The 13,795-nt window shown below is 38.4% G+C and overlaps 2 protein-coding genes across 2 annotated transcripts; one reads left to right on the forward strand and one right to left on the reverse strand.

Moving 5' to 3' along the window:
* Positions 1-379: 379 nt before the first annotated feature.
* On the forward strand, positions 380-5,905 carry LOC310941592 (uncharacterized protein; the record flags this gene model as incomplete). The annotated part of the gene is made up of 4 exons (XM_083906778.1): positions 380-445; positions 3,311-3,459; positions 3,977-4,578; positions 5,523-5,905. 4 exons carry the CDS (start codon positions 380-382, stop codon positions 5,903-5,905), a joined length of 1,200 nt encoding a protein of 399 aa, XP_083762904.1.
* Positions 5,906-10,366: 4,461 nt separating this feature from the next.
* lepb (leptin b) lies at positions 10,367-13,438 on the reverse strand (the record flags this gene model as incomplete). Its single annotated transcript, XM_083906780.1, has 3 exons — positions 10,367-10,690; positions 11,349-11,505; positions 13,281-13,438. 3 exons carry the CDS (start codon positions 13,436-13,438, stop codon positions 10,367-10,369), a joined length of 639 nt encoding a protein of 212 aa, XP_083762906.1.
* Between the last annotated feature and the right edge of the window lie 357 nt (positions 13,439-13,795).

A 13,795-nucleotide genomic window follows, 5' to 3' on the forward strand; every position in this document is an offset into this window, starting at 1 on the left:
AGCCTGTGTGTGAAGATGGAGGATGAAGATATGATGCCATAACAGAGAGGAGTGGAAAGAAGAAGCAGGTAGAGAAGCAGGTATTTCCACACCCTGATGTGGGCGGGAACAGCCCTGGACCTCATTTACATATGGAAACACTCCCTCAGTCAGGCCTGTTTTCAGGTGAGGTTAACCTTCCTGTGTGTGTGTGTGTGTGTGTGTGTGTGTGTGTGTGTGTGTGTGTGTGTGTTTCTGTCTCTTTCAAAGTGTTGTGCGTCATGTGACCTGAGATTGACTCTCATTCCTCGACTCAGGTGAGGCTGAACCTGATTGAGGGAGGTGAAGCAGGTTGTTGTTGTTGTCGTTTTGACGATAACAACTTTCTCGACAGGCAACCATGAGCTCACGCTCCAAACGTCGTCGACAGAACTCCGGTTGCCGCCTTTTATCTGCGCTCTCGAAGGTACGTGCTTCTTTTTGACTGACTCTTTGTAAAGTTGCATGTTGAATATCCCTCACATCACCCTTAACCCCAACCTATTTTTCCACTACACGGTTGTAGCACGACTCGGCTCCGACTCTACTCATTTCGCTTTTCCATTAGCGACAGTACCCGGCTACCTGTTGTCGTCACTGGAAGAGTCATGAGCGCGACATCCGACACAGGAATCAAAGCAAACAATGCCGAACTCGGTTAAAAAATCCTGAAAACTTAGCCTGAATAACTACCCGTCCAGCTGTATTTCAGTGTCAAACGTTTCTTTGAACAAATCTTTTTTTAATGAACTGATTCTAATGATTCAGTAAAACAACTTCTTTACGTGTCTTGTGTTGCATATAAAAAGATGTCACAGGCAGTTTGAGGAGGTACTATAGTCATGGAAAAGGACGTTCCTGATGCAAAACTGAGTCGAGTATAGTTGAGTCAAGCTAGAACTGTTCAATGGATCCAAAATGGCGGTCACAGAATGACTCATTCTGGCGTAAACAGTCAGGTAATAGTACACTTATAATAAAAATAAGGATAATTTTGCCCAAATTGTTGGTGGACCAACCATCTTCACATACTATAGTATAGTAATGCATTGTCTTCACAGTATTCCATGTTATAACCATGGTTTCCTGCAGTTTAAATCACTCTAAGTGCGGCATGAACGCGCCACAACCGCCGTCTAACATCAAAATTAGAGTCCAGCCGACTGATTAAAGCACGGAATGACAGATCGAGGTGAAATTGACACTGTTTACCTGTGTTTTCTCTGTATAACATAGAGCTTTGTCGCCACTTGACTCGCCTCATGTATAATGTCATGATGCCATAACAGAGAGGAGTGGGGGAAAAATAAAACAGGAAACTTCAGCGGAATTTCCACACCCTAATGTGGGCGGGAAGAAGCGAGACGGGCACCACAGCACATTCTCTCTCCTCGCCCCCCAAACTTTCTCTCTTTGCTGGGACAATAGAGGCCACGGAGGAACAATATAGGAAAGGAAAGAGTGTTTGTGTGGGAGCAGTCGGAGGGTGGTGTGAGAGAGATTTGACGAAGGGAATGTATGTAAGAGGATGACATAAGATTTGAGAAACAGGAGGGTGGGGTGTAGTGTTGAAGTTGGCACAGACACATGGCCTATAGGGGTCATGTTTTTGTGAGCCTGAAAGCGACCATGCTGAGGCTTTCACTACCAGTCACTCTCGGGAAGAACGAGCTGCTCTAATCACTGTTTTCGTATGAACAATTGACTAAAAGGAGGCGATGAAGGTAATATCGTCCACAATTCAGTGTTTTGCCCAAGGACACTTCAATGACATGGACTTGGAGGAGCTGAGAGTGGAACCACCAACACATTATTTGCAGTTGTGCTATTGTTTAGAGACACAGATAGTATATATATATATATAAACTGTTGAGGTTCTTATATTTATATATAAAAAAACTGGATTTACAGTAACATACCCAGGCAATGACGCCATAACAATATTAGTACACACACTATTGTAACAGTGTACTAGGAGCTTAGACTGCACTCTGAAGGTCAAACACAACAAACAGCAGTGCTGGAAAGTGTAAGGTAATGTGTGTGTGTGTTGGTGGAGGAACGTGCAAAAAATAGATCCAGGGACAAGTGTGTGTGTGTGTTGTTAAACACTGACCTTGTCAGGACCAGTAGTCCTCATGGAGAGCAAAACCTAGTCCAGAATCTAATTTCTGATGAACTAGTTATATAGATATAGAGAGAGATAAGGGAGTCTGTACAGTGTCCTCGTAAGAATAGCTGTATGTGTGAGTGTGTTGTGGGGACCTAAATCTATTTACAGTCACATTATGGGGATTTGTCTTCGTGTGTGTGTGTGTGTGTGTGTGTGTGTGTGTGTGTGTGTGTGTGTGTGTGTGTGTGTGTGTGTGCGTGTGCGTGTGCGCGCGCGTGCGCGTGTGCGTGCATGTGTGTGTTGACCCAATAAAACTGCCTCAGCTGCCTGTGTTTGAAAGAGTCACCTACATACATGACACAGGGTTCACATTTAAAAAAATTTAAAAAAATAACAACAACAATAAAATAACAATACATTTTTGGATTCGTAGTCAAATAATTAAGCTTAAACATCTCTGAAAACCCAGTGACACAGACTGTAATAAGTCATGTGCACATTCAACACTTCTCTGCTTGAGTTCTGCAGACAAAGCGGCTGTGTTAGGATATGGCTCCATCTAGTGGCGTCTGGGTGTATTGCAGGTGTATTTTTTCTCAGGATTAGTGGTCACAGTAAGTCTAATAATAAATAAATAAAAATAAAAAACAGCACATAGAGAGAGAGAGAGGATTGTAAGAAATCAAGCCAAAGGTAAAAAAAAAAATAAAAAATGTTGAAAATAATGTAAAATGAAGTAGTAAAAAAAAGATTCTGGTCCCAATAAAGTAAAGTAAATGATTTAATATATAAATAAGAAAAAATACAATTAGGTTAAAAAAAAAAAAGTTATATTTTATGATAAAAGCATAAATGACACCAAAACATAATATTACATTTAAAAAAGAGAGATTTAAAAACAACAACAAACGTTTATTTTAATATAATAATTCAACATGACGCATGCCAACTACCGTAAAACACAAACGACGACGTAAACACAAACAAAAAAAATGACGAAGGGTTTATGACGGGAGCGCGCGCCGCATCAGCCGCAGCAGACGACGTCACAGTGCGCGTTCACAGAAGAGAGAGAAGCCGGCCGGCGAAACTGAGACGAGTGTGACGTTCGCCCGGTTCTCCTCCTCCTCCTCTTCCTCTTCCTCTTCACTTGTCTTTTATACTTTTATCCACATCCAGGGTTCGTCTCCTCCGCCACGCAAAGACACCGCGACACAGCGACACACGACCCCACGAGTGACACGCTGTCGCGGGAGCTGCGGCGAGGACGAGGAGGAGCGCGCAGCCGGCTGTCCACTGAGGACCATGGGAAACCTCACGCTCAGGGGGTAAATTAAGGACACGCTATTTTTGCTCTACCTGTTAATGCGGAACTGGCGCAGACATGAACACATGCAAATAGAATAGATGCTGCGTGTGGTTGAGATGCTTCCTCCTGTGGAAGAGGAAGAGGAAGAGGAGGAGGGGGTGCGCGCGAGTACGCGCGTTCACGAAAAAACCCCTGCATCATCTGATTTGGTTGTTTAGTGAAATGTAAATGTAAGAGTATAAATCACTGAAATAGGCTAAACAATCAAAATTACAGTATGTGCCCTGTCATATAATTCGTCTAAGGAACAGACAGGGGTATACAAATCCTCGTGAGAACATTATGAGTTGATTTATGCACATATTTAATCAGTGGCGTTAGCCTAGCCTAGCTACCTCAATAGCCTGATGTCATACCACACACACACACACACACACAGAGTAAATATTCATGAAATAAAATCTTTGTTGACGTCTAATTTCCTCAAATGAAACAGTGATAAAAGTGTTTTTTGTTGTTGTTTGTTGTTTTCTCAGGGCTAAAGCCACAGTGACTGAGACAGACAGTGAAGGGAGGTTTCTGTCCAGGAGGATCAGAAGCAACATAACTTATTATTACACTCCATTGTCATCAGGGCACCAGATGTTGTGTCCAGAGAAAGACTCTCAGACGTCCACCTCGTCCCCTCTGCCACTCAGCAGCTCCCCCTCTGCAGATCCTTCCTTCAACCCATTGCTCTCTGATTCACTTCAACACACACACGGTTCTACCTCCACTTCCCGTCCGCTCCTCCTCTTCTTCCCGTGGCTCGGTGCGAGGACAGGGGCGGTGGCCAAGTACAGGGACTTTTACATGGACCGCGGCTTTGATATCCTCCTGGTCTACAGCAGCGTCATGCACTTCCTCTGGCCTCGATGGGGGCTCAACTATGGCCTGGAAGTGTTGAAGATTGTGGAGGAGCCCGAGTTCTCGGGGAGGCCCGTTCTGATCCTGGCCTCGTCCATCGGCGGCTTCACTTTCACCCAGATACTCACACACGTCAGCCAGGGGTCTGGAAAATACTCTGGCCTGGTCCAGAGAGTGACGGGGCATATCTATGACAGTCTGGTGGCTGGAAGCCTTGAGCACATGGCGATAGGTGAGTGAGAGTGAGCCAACACAGACCCACAGAGGCTCATGTTACATTTGTGGTCAATATGTGTGTCAAGTCTTTAAATAATTAATCAGATCGCTGAATGACTGCTCCAGGGTTTCTCAGCATACACATTAAGGATGAGCCAATATGATACTCAGTATCAGTACCGGTCTGATACCGTTCAGTATCCATAAAAATCAGATACCGGTCATTATCAATATCAGTCCGATACCGGTCAGTATTGATATCAATCCGATACTGGTCAGTGTCAGTATTGGTCTGATATCAGTCAGTGTCGATATTGGTCCGATACTGGTCAGTATTGCTATAAGTCAGATATTGGTCAGTATCCATATTAGTCAGAATCAGTCTGATAAAAGTCAGTATCAATATAAGTCTGACACAGGTCAGTATCAATATTAGTCCGATACAGGTTAGTATCGATATTAGTCTGATACAGGTCAGTATCAATATAAGTCTGATACAGGTCAGTATCAATATAAGTCCGATACAGGCTAGTATCGATATTAGTCTGATTCAGGTCAGTATCAATATTAGTCCGATTCAGGTTAGTATCGATATTAGTCTGATACAGGTTAGTATTGAGATCGGTCTGATACTTGTTAGTATCAGAATTGCTTTGATATCGGTCAGTATCAGTCTGATATTTATGTATAAATACATACACAGCTCTGTGTACAGACTGTAAAAATATAAATACAAACTCAGCAGCAGTATTTTAGCTAAGTCTTGTTGTGGGTTGAAGATTTCTCTTAATGGGGAGAATATTTGTTACACAGTTGTAGAATTATGTAATTGAAACAGCTTGAAATGTGTTGACTGTATCGCATAGCTGTCAGTATCGGTATTGTACATCTGTTGTTGTAGTGTAGTGATTATTTAACCTTAAACCTTCCTTATCCCTTTGCCGTCTTGTTTTTATTCAGGTCTCGGTAAGACTCTGGTGCCACGTTTCGAGAACTTCGTCAAAAACTTGGCCCTGCTCTACTTCAGGCTCTTCAAAACCCACACGGCAGACGTTTACGACAAAACCGTTCAGGTCTTCCACAACAACCCGATCAGGGCTCCGGCTCTTTTCTTCTTCAGCGAAAACGACGCCCTGTGCGACCCAGGCGCCTTAGAAGAGCTGATCGACCTCTGGAGGAAGCGAGGCGTGGCCGTGGAGAGCAGGAAGTGGAGGGAGTCCACACACGCGGCTCACTTGCGTTGCCACCCGCAGGAATATCTGTCCACGCTGGAAAAATTCTTGAATTCACTGCAGCTCTCTGTTAGTAACCAGGCTGAAATGGAAAGGGAGTCAAATGTGTGACATGTTTTATGATTTTTAAACTGAAGAAGCTTTATCTGTGGCAGCTTTACATTTTAAGCGATATGAACTATTTAATGCATTTCTGTGGTTATTGTTACATTTGATTTGCACAGTTGTATAAATATGGGACCTGCACTAAGAAGCACATCTACTTGCAGTTGAGTGTTTGTAAAAACATTTTTATTTAAATTATTATTTATTTATTTCAGCATGGTGACGTGTCTATTTTATTGGAACATCAGAAAATAATATGCAAACATGTAATAATGCCTGGTGTTGTTTTGTTTTTATGAGATTATTTAATAGTGATGCACAAAACGTTCCAATAGTTGGAAAACGATGGAAAAGTAGCCTGGATAATGCATGCGAGTGACATTTTGCACGATCATGATATGATATTTGCAATGCGTGCGCTATTTTTCTAATAAGAATACAACAAAATCATATTTGCAATGTTAAATGTGGATATCTGCAACCAAAGTATGACTAGTCATGTTTACAGAGGAATTGAGGATATGTTGAAATTGAATTGTAACTATTCTAGAATAAATTTGAAATATCTCAAACTGGAAATATGGATAGACATAATTTTGCAATATAATTTAACAAATATAAATTTCAGAACTTTATTATGGATATCTGTAGTGTATTTACAGATATGGCTGGATAATTATCTGAAAGTGTCTTTGCTCGACGCATAAACATCATATTGATATAGATTTAATTATTTATCTGTATTAAATGATTATTGTTTTGAACAATTTTAATCCCAATGTCTTTAAATGCAATATTCGAGATGTCCGACTGTAAGTGAACGCAGCATAGCACCCCTGACACATGCCAGTCATGAAACTTACCTAGCTAGCTAGTTAGCGGCTAACTGTGGAGTGGATTTACCAACAGCAGACTTAACAGGTGAGTAAATGAACACACGGAAACGTTTCCGTTCACAAATAAGTGAAACTACACCGAGTTGTTGACATTTATAGCAATTCTAACGTGTTTAAGCAGAATAAACGGAATTTCAAAGACTTTGACAAACGCACGAACTTAGGGCAGAACGAGCTACAGAGGCTGTGCCACAGTCACTGTTTGAAAAACCACTAAATAAATACGAAAACAAATAAAAACTTATTCAACACCAATTTTAACATTTTAGTAAAGTAAAAGAAAGGGAAATTTACCACGAGGTGAGGGACTTTGGTCCTATTTGAAGAAAACACAAATGTTTGGTGTCAAATTTGTTCTCTGAATAGTCTCAAACTGCGTCAGAATGATTTAACCTGGCACTATACTATAAAACATTTACGTGAATGGAAACTATTATTTACACAAGCGGACCTATTTTATTTTTTGTTGTTGACAGCGTTTTTCTTTTTAAGAAAAATAGGATTTTGCTAGGCTACAGGGGTCAGTGACAGCTACAGTCCCAGAAACCCAATTTGTGCAATTGTACATTTGAAAAACTAATTTCAGGGCCCTTTCAGGCTATTTTTATTTTTATTTTTATTTTTTTTAAATAGCTCTAAATATACATGGCTCATTGAAAGTGCTTGAATTTTGTGCAAGTTGATATAATTTAGGTAAATGTCTCCCTTGTTTGTTTACAACGCCACCTACTGTTGAATGCGTCCTGCAATGCTTGATGTACGTAAACTAGGCCCACACAGAGCAAACGTTGAGTCGTAATTACTACAATCTCTTTATTCAGGCTTCATATAAAATACTCTTTGTAGGAGAGCAATAAACATAAAAGTTCAAATTAGATTCTGTATTTATTATACTGTATATAGCAAAATACAAATGATGAATTATTAGTCTGTTTTCCCTTTTGTATTATCTGTATTTTCTTGATTATATTGTACTTAGGGTTAAAGTTTCCAGTCAAAATAACTAATAACTGGTACTGTAAGAGGAAATAGAAGTCCGTCTTTGGTGAGTTAGGTTTTAGATTTTCATGTTTTAGTCATACATCTAAGTACAGAGAGGAATGAGTCATTGACAAATAAGAGCAGGTTTAACTTCAAATAAAAAATGTATTATTACAAGGATAAGCAGATGTCATATATATACAGTACAGTATAGCTCCTTTTGTTCTCAGTGATATACCCGCTATATAACACGCTGATATCCACCGCTGTGGAAAGTAGAGCGGTGATTCATCTTCTTTGGCGCGGTGAAGCCTGCCCCCTCATTTTCATGAAGAGAATTAGTGCACAATGGATTGCATGTTAACATATTTACATATAATATACGTACAATAGAGACATGTTTGCTTGCGTATGTAGAAAAGAGACATATGTGTCCTATACGTAAGGGTTTGCAACAAGATGTATTCAATTTAAAATCTACATTTTAGATTCTAATTGATGGAATGGAAATCAAAGTTATCGATTTGTGTTTGTTTCACCAGTTTGGATTTTATGCTCAGATAATAGATTCTGTAGTGCTCTGTTTTTAACATTTCTATCACTAAATTACACAGAATAAACTTGAGATTATCTCAAATAATCTACATTAAATGCTGTTGTTTTTTATTTTTCCTCTTTTTAAAATTCAGTTTCTTCAATGTAATGTTACAGTGCTTAATACATATTATTAGACCACCACTCAAAGCCACAGATGTCTGAAATTAACAGCATTGATAATTATATGAATATTTTTTTTAGGTTTCCGTCATGCTTAATACACCAGTATGTAGAAGCCCTTCAACCCAAATTATATTTTTTAATGCTAAAATACAGTTATTCATGAATTTTCACAATTTGAAAAAAAAAACACAAAACAGTAAAGCACATATTATTTTTTCTTGATTAAGATGTTAAATTGTAGTTATTTACTTCAGTAGAAACATTGGTATTAGTGTTTGAATATCATGCTTGATTCATTTCTCACTTTAACTTCAACCTTAACAAGAAGCACAGTGAGTCGCCTCAAATTTGGGTGTAAAAAATAAATCAGTTTGTCAAATAAATACCAATATGTTATATAATGGATTTGTTTTCTTGTTTTTTGTGAATTTGTGAAGCACTGTACAATATCTAATAGTGAGGCCAAAGAAAATGCACAAATTCTATTTTTTTTGTTCTAATTATTATGTTCAAAAATATAAATATACATTAGAATTTCAATGCAGGAAAAATGTGCCCCACAAAACATATATGAAAGTAGTAAACACAATGACTGGCTCTTCTTTGTCAATGAATCTAAATGAGCAAAAATGAATCAATTTTTTTTTACCTTTCTGGCTTTTACCACAGAAGAATTGAAGAATGTTGAGTCCTCGTCGTCAATGTCTGTAAACAGGAGAAAGTATAGACTGCAGCTTTGTGCGTCACCTCATGTGAGGGATGAGGTGTTTAGTGAACTCGGTCTGAGTTGCTAATAATTCACAGCTGTGTGTCTGTGCATGTCTGTGTCTGTGTGTGTGTGTGTGTGTCACCACACACAGGCTTTTCTGCATGATGATGTTACTATGAGTGTGTTTGTATGGGGGTCAGAGGTCAAACTCTGTTTTTGATCGAAACGGCATTGCCGCTAAAATCTGGACACCATAGATTTATAATTCCCTTTTTATAACTTATGAAATTCAGTACTATGAGAGTTTTTGTTTTGTTTTATTTTATTTTATTTTATTTTATTTACGATAACTGAAAAGATATATTTTGTCATGCACTGAAACATGTTAAATAATCAAGTGTTTTTTAAATTCTGAATTTCAAAAAAAACCCGAACAGAATAAAGTAGTTAAGTATAAATGTTGAGAAATATTTTGGTAGCAAATTACCAAATAAAGTATAAAAGATTAATTTAATGTTATTACTATTTATGGTGTCATGCTGCCTTATAGTATTTTATGTAGTGATAACTTGTTGCCTTTATTTACTTTTTTAATTCTAGAATAAAACACAGTTTAATCGATTAATTCACTGATTAACTTCAAAGATTAATTTTACATCCACAAAACACAAGAATATTATTTTAAATCTAAACTAGTGTTGAAATCTGATCAGAAATAAGAAAACATATTTGATAACATAAAACCTATACGTTTTTCGAACAATGACGGACAACAAACATTGATTAAAATCTTTATTGCAAAGTTCAATATCACAAAATACACTTTAATAAAGCTTTCTGTCTTAAGCTTAATGTTTCTGCTCTGTAAAATTCTAATCAAAATACAAATAAGAATGTCCAAAATTTCAAATCAAATACCGTGAATGATTTAAATGAATCGCATACATTTATAATAAAACATTCCCCACATCAACATACAACCTTTAAATCAAAAACCAAGACACGACTGTGAAGAAGAGCATTAGTGCTGGATTATTAGTAAACTGAGTCAAAATATGTGCAAAAATGAACTTTATAGTGACTACTCAGCTATTTTTGTCTCTGTATATGTGCAAAACAATAGCATATATATATATATATTCTTAGCATGAGTGGATTTTCTCAGCAGACCTCAAGTTTGTCCTTGTTGAGCACCATCTTCTCGAGATAACGCTCCACCTTGGTCAGCGTCAGGTGGAGGTGACTGTCCGGGAACATGTTTTCGCTCCTCGTCTCTCCGGCGGGTCGGTCACGGACGGGACACTCGGTCGCCCGGGCCAGGGACCGGACCCTCCCCTCCAGGCTGGAGACGTCTGCGTGGATCTGGCCCAGGAGCTCCGGGAAGGGGCTCTGCAGCTCGTTGTCCAGGCGTCCCAGTTCATAAGTGATGTTCGTCAGTCCCTCGATGGACGGACTGCTGACCTCGATCTGTGGAGCGACCAGCAACTGAGGACACATAACAAGTACTTTTAATGTTTGAATCACACTTTGAAAGTCATGTCTTACTTTTATGCACATATTTACACTATCAAATGTCCATTGCACTTCACTTATATTTGTTTTTAATCATATTTTTGATTCAGTTAACATTTACAGTGCTTAACAAATTTATTTGATGTCATTTTATGTTTCTGTGATGGTCAATACACCCGTATATAGAAGCTCTTTAACCAAAATTATATTTTTAATGCTAAAACATAATTATTATTGACATCCATGAATTTTCAATTGTAGAATAGTAAACGCAAAGTATTATTTCTTGATTAAAATGTCAAATTATACTTATTTACTTGCATTCCTGAACAGAAAAATCAGATTTAGTGGTTGAATGTTTTGAGTCGCCTCAAATTTAGGTCTAAAAATAATAAATAAAAGTTGTAAAATAAGTCTTTGAAAGATTTCTAAAATATTTGTTTTCTCGTTTTTATGACGGGTGGTCTAATAAATTTGTGAAGCACTCTATATGCAGAAGAAAAAAAAAGAATGGACTCATAAACAATAATAAAATAAAGCAGATAATTCAACTTTTTTCTTTCTGCTTTTTCCTGACGGCACAAGAAAAAAGAAGATAAAAATCTGTAGATAAGTAAATAAATGTGCATACCCTTGTCCTTAGCTTCTGGATGTGAACCAGGGTTGTCTTAGCAATATTTATGATATCGTATATGGTGTTTCTGATGGCGTCCCTCTTTATGGGAAAACCTGTGCAACCAGGAGCTGCTACAAGAAAGACGTAAAGAAGGACTAGAGGGATGTGCATTCTGGAGAAGAAAAAAAACCAGCAAAAAGTGAATAACTTAGCAAATATTTATGTAGTAAAATGTAATCTGTAAATGACTACCTCTAGAGGATATTGTCTAAATATTCTTACCTGAGTTCTTGCTGCTCCTGTGAGGCTGAATGACAGAGATGACACGCGCTTCTTTATTTAAATAGCTGAGAACTCAAGTCATCCCTGCGTCCGTCCATTCCCCTCCTCTCTATCCTCTCCTCCCCCCGCTCCAACCTGAGCCTGGACCTTCATAATATTATATCAAACACTGATCCTGCAAAATTCACACTAAAACAAAACGACGACGACTAACATGACTCATCGCATCGTTTGTTTCTTACTTTTGTTTTCCTCCTTGAGATTATTTCACTTCATTAACGACCGTTTCCTTCCATTCAGTCTTAACCTAGTGGAACATGTGTAGGTAGACATAGAGAAAACTGTAATTGGAGCTGGCAACGAGCAGCGTTACAAACACACTGATACCCCACAGGGACAGGAACACGTTATAAGGTTTATTCATACATTCTATAAAATGAAAATGTTTGCTTTACATCTTTCTTTTTTTTTTAAAGCATTTGAAATATACATGGAATGAAGAACAATAAAATTCAGTCTTTGCCGGGAATGTGGAACCTGTGACGTTCACTGTTAAAAGTTAAAAATGGAAACATAATAACAACGTACGTGCGGTGTCTCCCCGGAGGTGTTTTCTTCTTCTTCTTCTTCTTCTAAAGGCGTATGATGCATGCCGTGTCTCCCGTGTTCTGGGTTTCCTGTCGGCCAGCAAAACGATAACAAACCACTACCATGACAACCAAGTTAAATTGTCCTCTTACGTTACATGTATGTGAGAATTTATTAAAGTTATCTTAAAAACCATCTGTTACATTTACTTCAACCTGGGCCGACGTTGTTGCTGAAGTCCTATAGATGTTTAGTGACTTGGATCAGAGTTATTTAAACAGTGTGTACATTTATACAAATACGATTGAACATTTGAAATCACTTTAAAATGTTATAAAATAAGGTTGGTTTTTTTGGGCAATCCTATTAATCAAGATAAGACACATTTTTGAGCAAAGAACTGAAGTAAAAATCAAGATGTTCCCGTTCAGTTTAGTTTAATTTAGTTTATTTGAACATATTTTGAATAAAACATATTGGCAGCGAATAACAAAATAGAAATAACCCCAGCATTTCTTTTTAAATAAACAAAAATAACCAGTCAATGTTCAAAAGTGTCAAAATTCACTTTAAATCAAAATGGTAGACGTCTCTCTCCCTGCAGCAGGCTGAAGAAAATGGCTTTAAATTTAATGTAAGTTTTTAGTAGTTTTTTGGTGAATTAAAGTAGGTTCACTCTGTGCATTTAAATACTCCCTTCTTTTGTGTCGTTTTAAATTTGTTGTAACACAAAGGCCCCTAGCCTACCCTCTTAGATATAAAAGTGCTAAGTAGAAGTTCTCCGGCTTGTCCTCATAGGAAAACCTGTTTTGGCTTCAGTTGTAACCTTTTTATAAAGGTTACACCTGGAACCCTTTTAAAGTGCTTTATTCAGGAAAGAGGTTTTAAAGCGTTCTCTGGATCAAAATGTTTCTTATTGGAACCATTAGTGTTAACCAAGAACCCTTGAAAAAAAAAACCTTTCTTTGGGAAAGGGTTTTTCAGAAGCAAATCGTTCCAGGTAGAACCTCAGCCCTTGTAGAAGAACCCTTTTGGAACCCTTATTTCTAAGAGTGTAGTATTTACTAAACCACATACTCTTTCACTCTGACGGTCTTGTCTCCTCTCAGCTCTGGTCCTCTATCAGAGGTCCGGGACTGCGCTCTTCTGGGCAGAGATCTCAAAATGTTGTTCCTGGAATAATATGCCGGGGGGGCCCCCAGTGCTCCAGTCACCACCGGACCCTCTCCCCACATCTTCTCTAGCTCGTCTTTGTATTTCTTTCTCTTTAATGATGCTGACAGTCATCAGCCTAAAATCGAAGGACTCTGAGGTAAACACATTTGCAGTGTGTCCGTTATTCAAACCATTTTTAAGACCTAGGCGAGGTCACGACTTCCACTGATGTTATTATTAGACCTAAAAACATCCGTAAACATGTGGAACCCCCCCCCCCCCCTCTGTCAGGGAGGTAACCTAACCTGTCCTGAAGCTGCAATGTCTCTTGCAGGACTGGTCTTCCTTCACCTTGAGGAATTTGTGGTTGTTATGTGAACGGTCTGGTGGCACATATTTGTGTCTGATTGTAAAACTTTAGGCCTTGACATTATTGT

The sequence above is a fragment of the Microchirus variegatus genome (genome assembly GCF_963457635.1).
Source record: "Microchirus variegatus genome assembly, chromosome: 20".
Lineage (NCBI taxonomy): Eukaryota > Metazoa > Chordata > Actinopteri > Pleuronectiformes > Soleidae > Microchirus > Microchirus variegatus.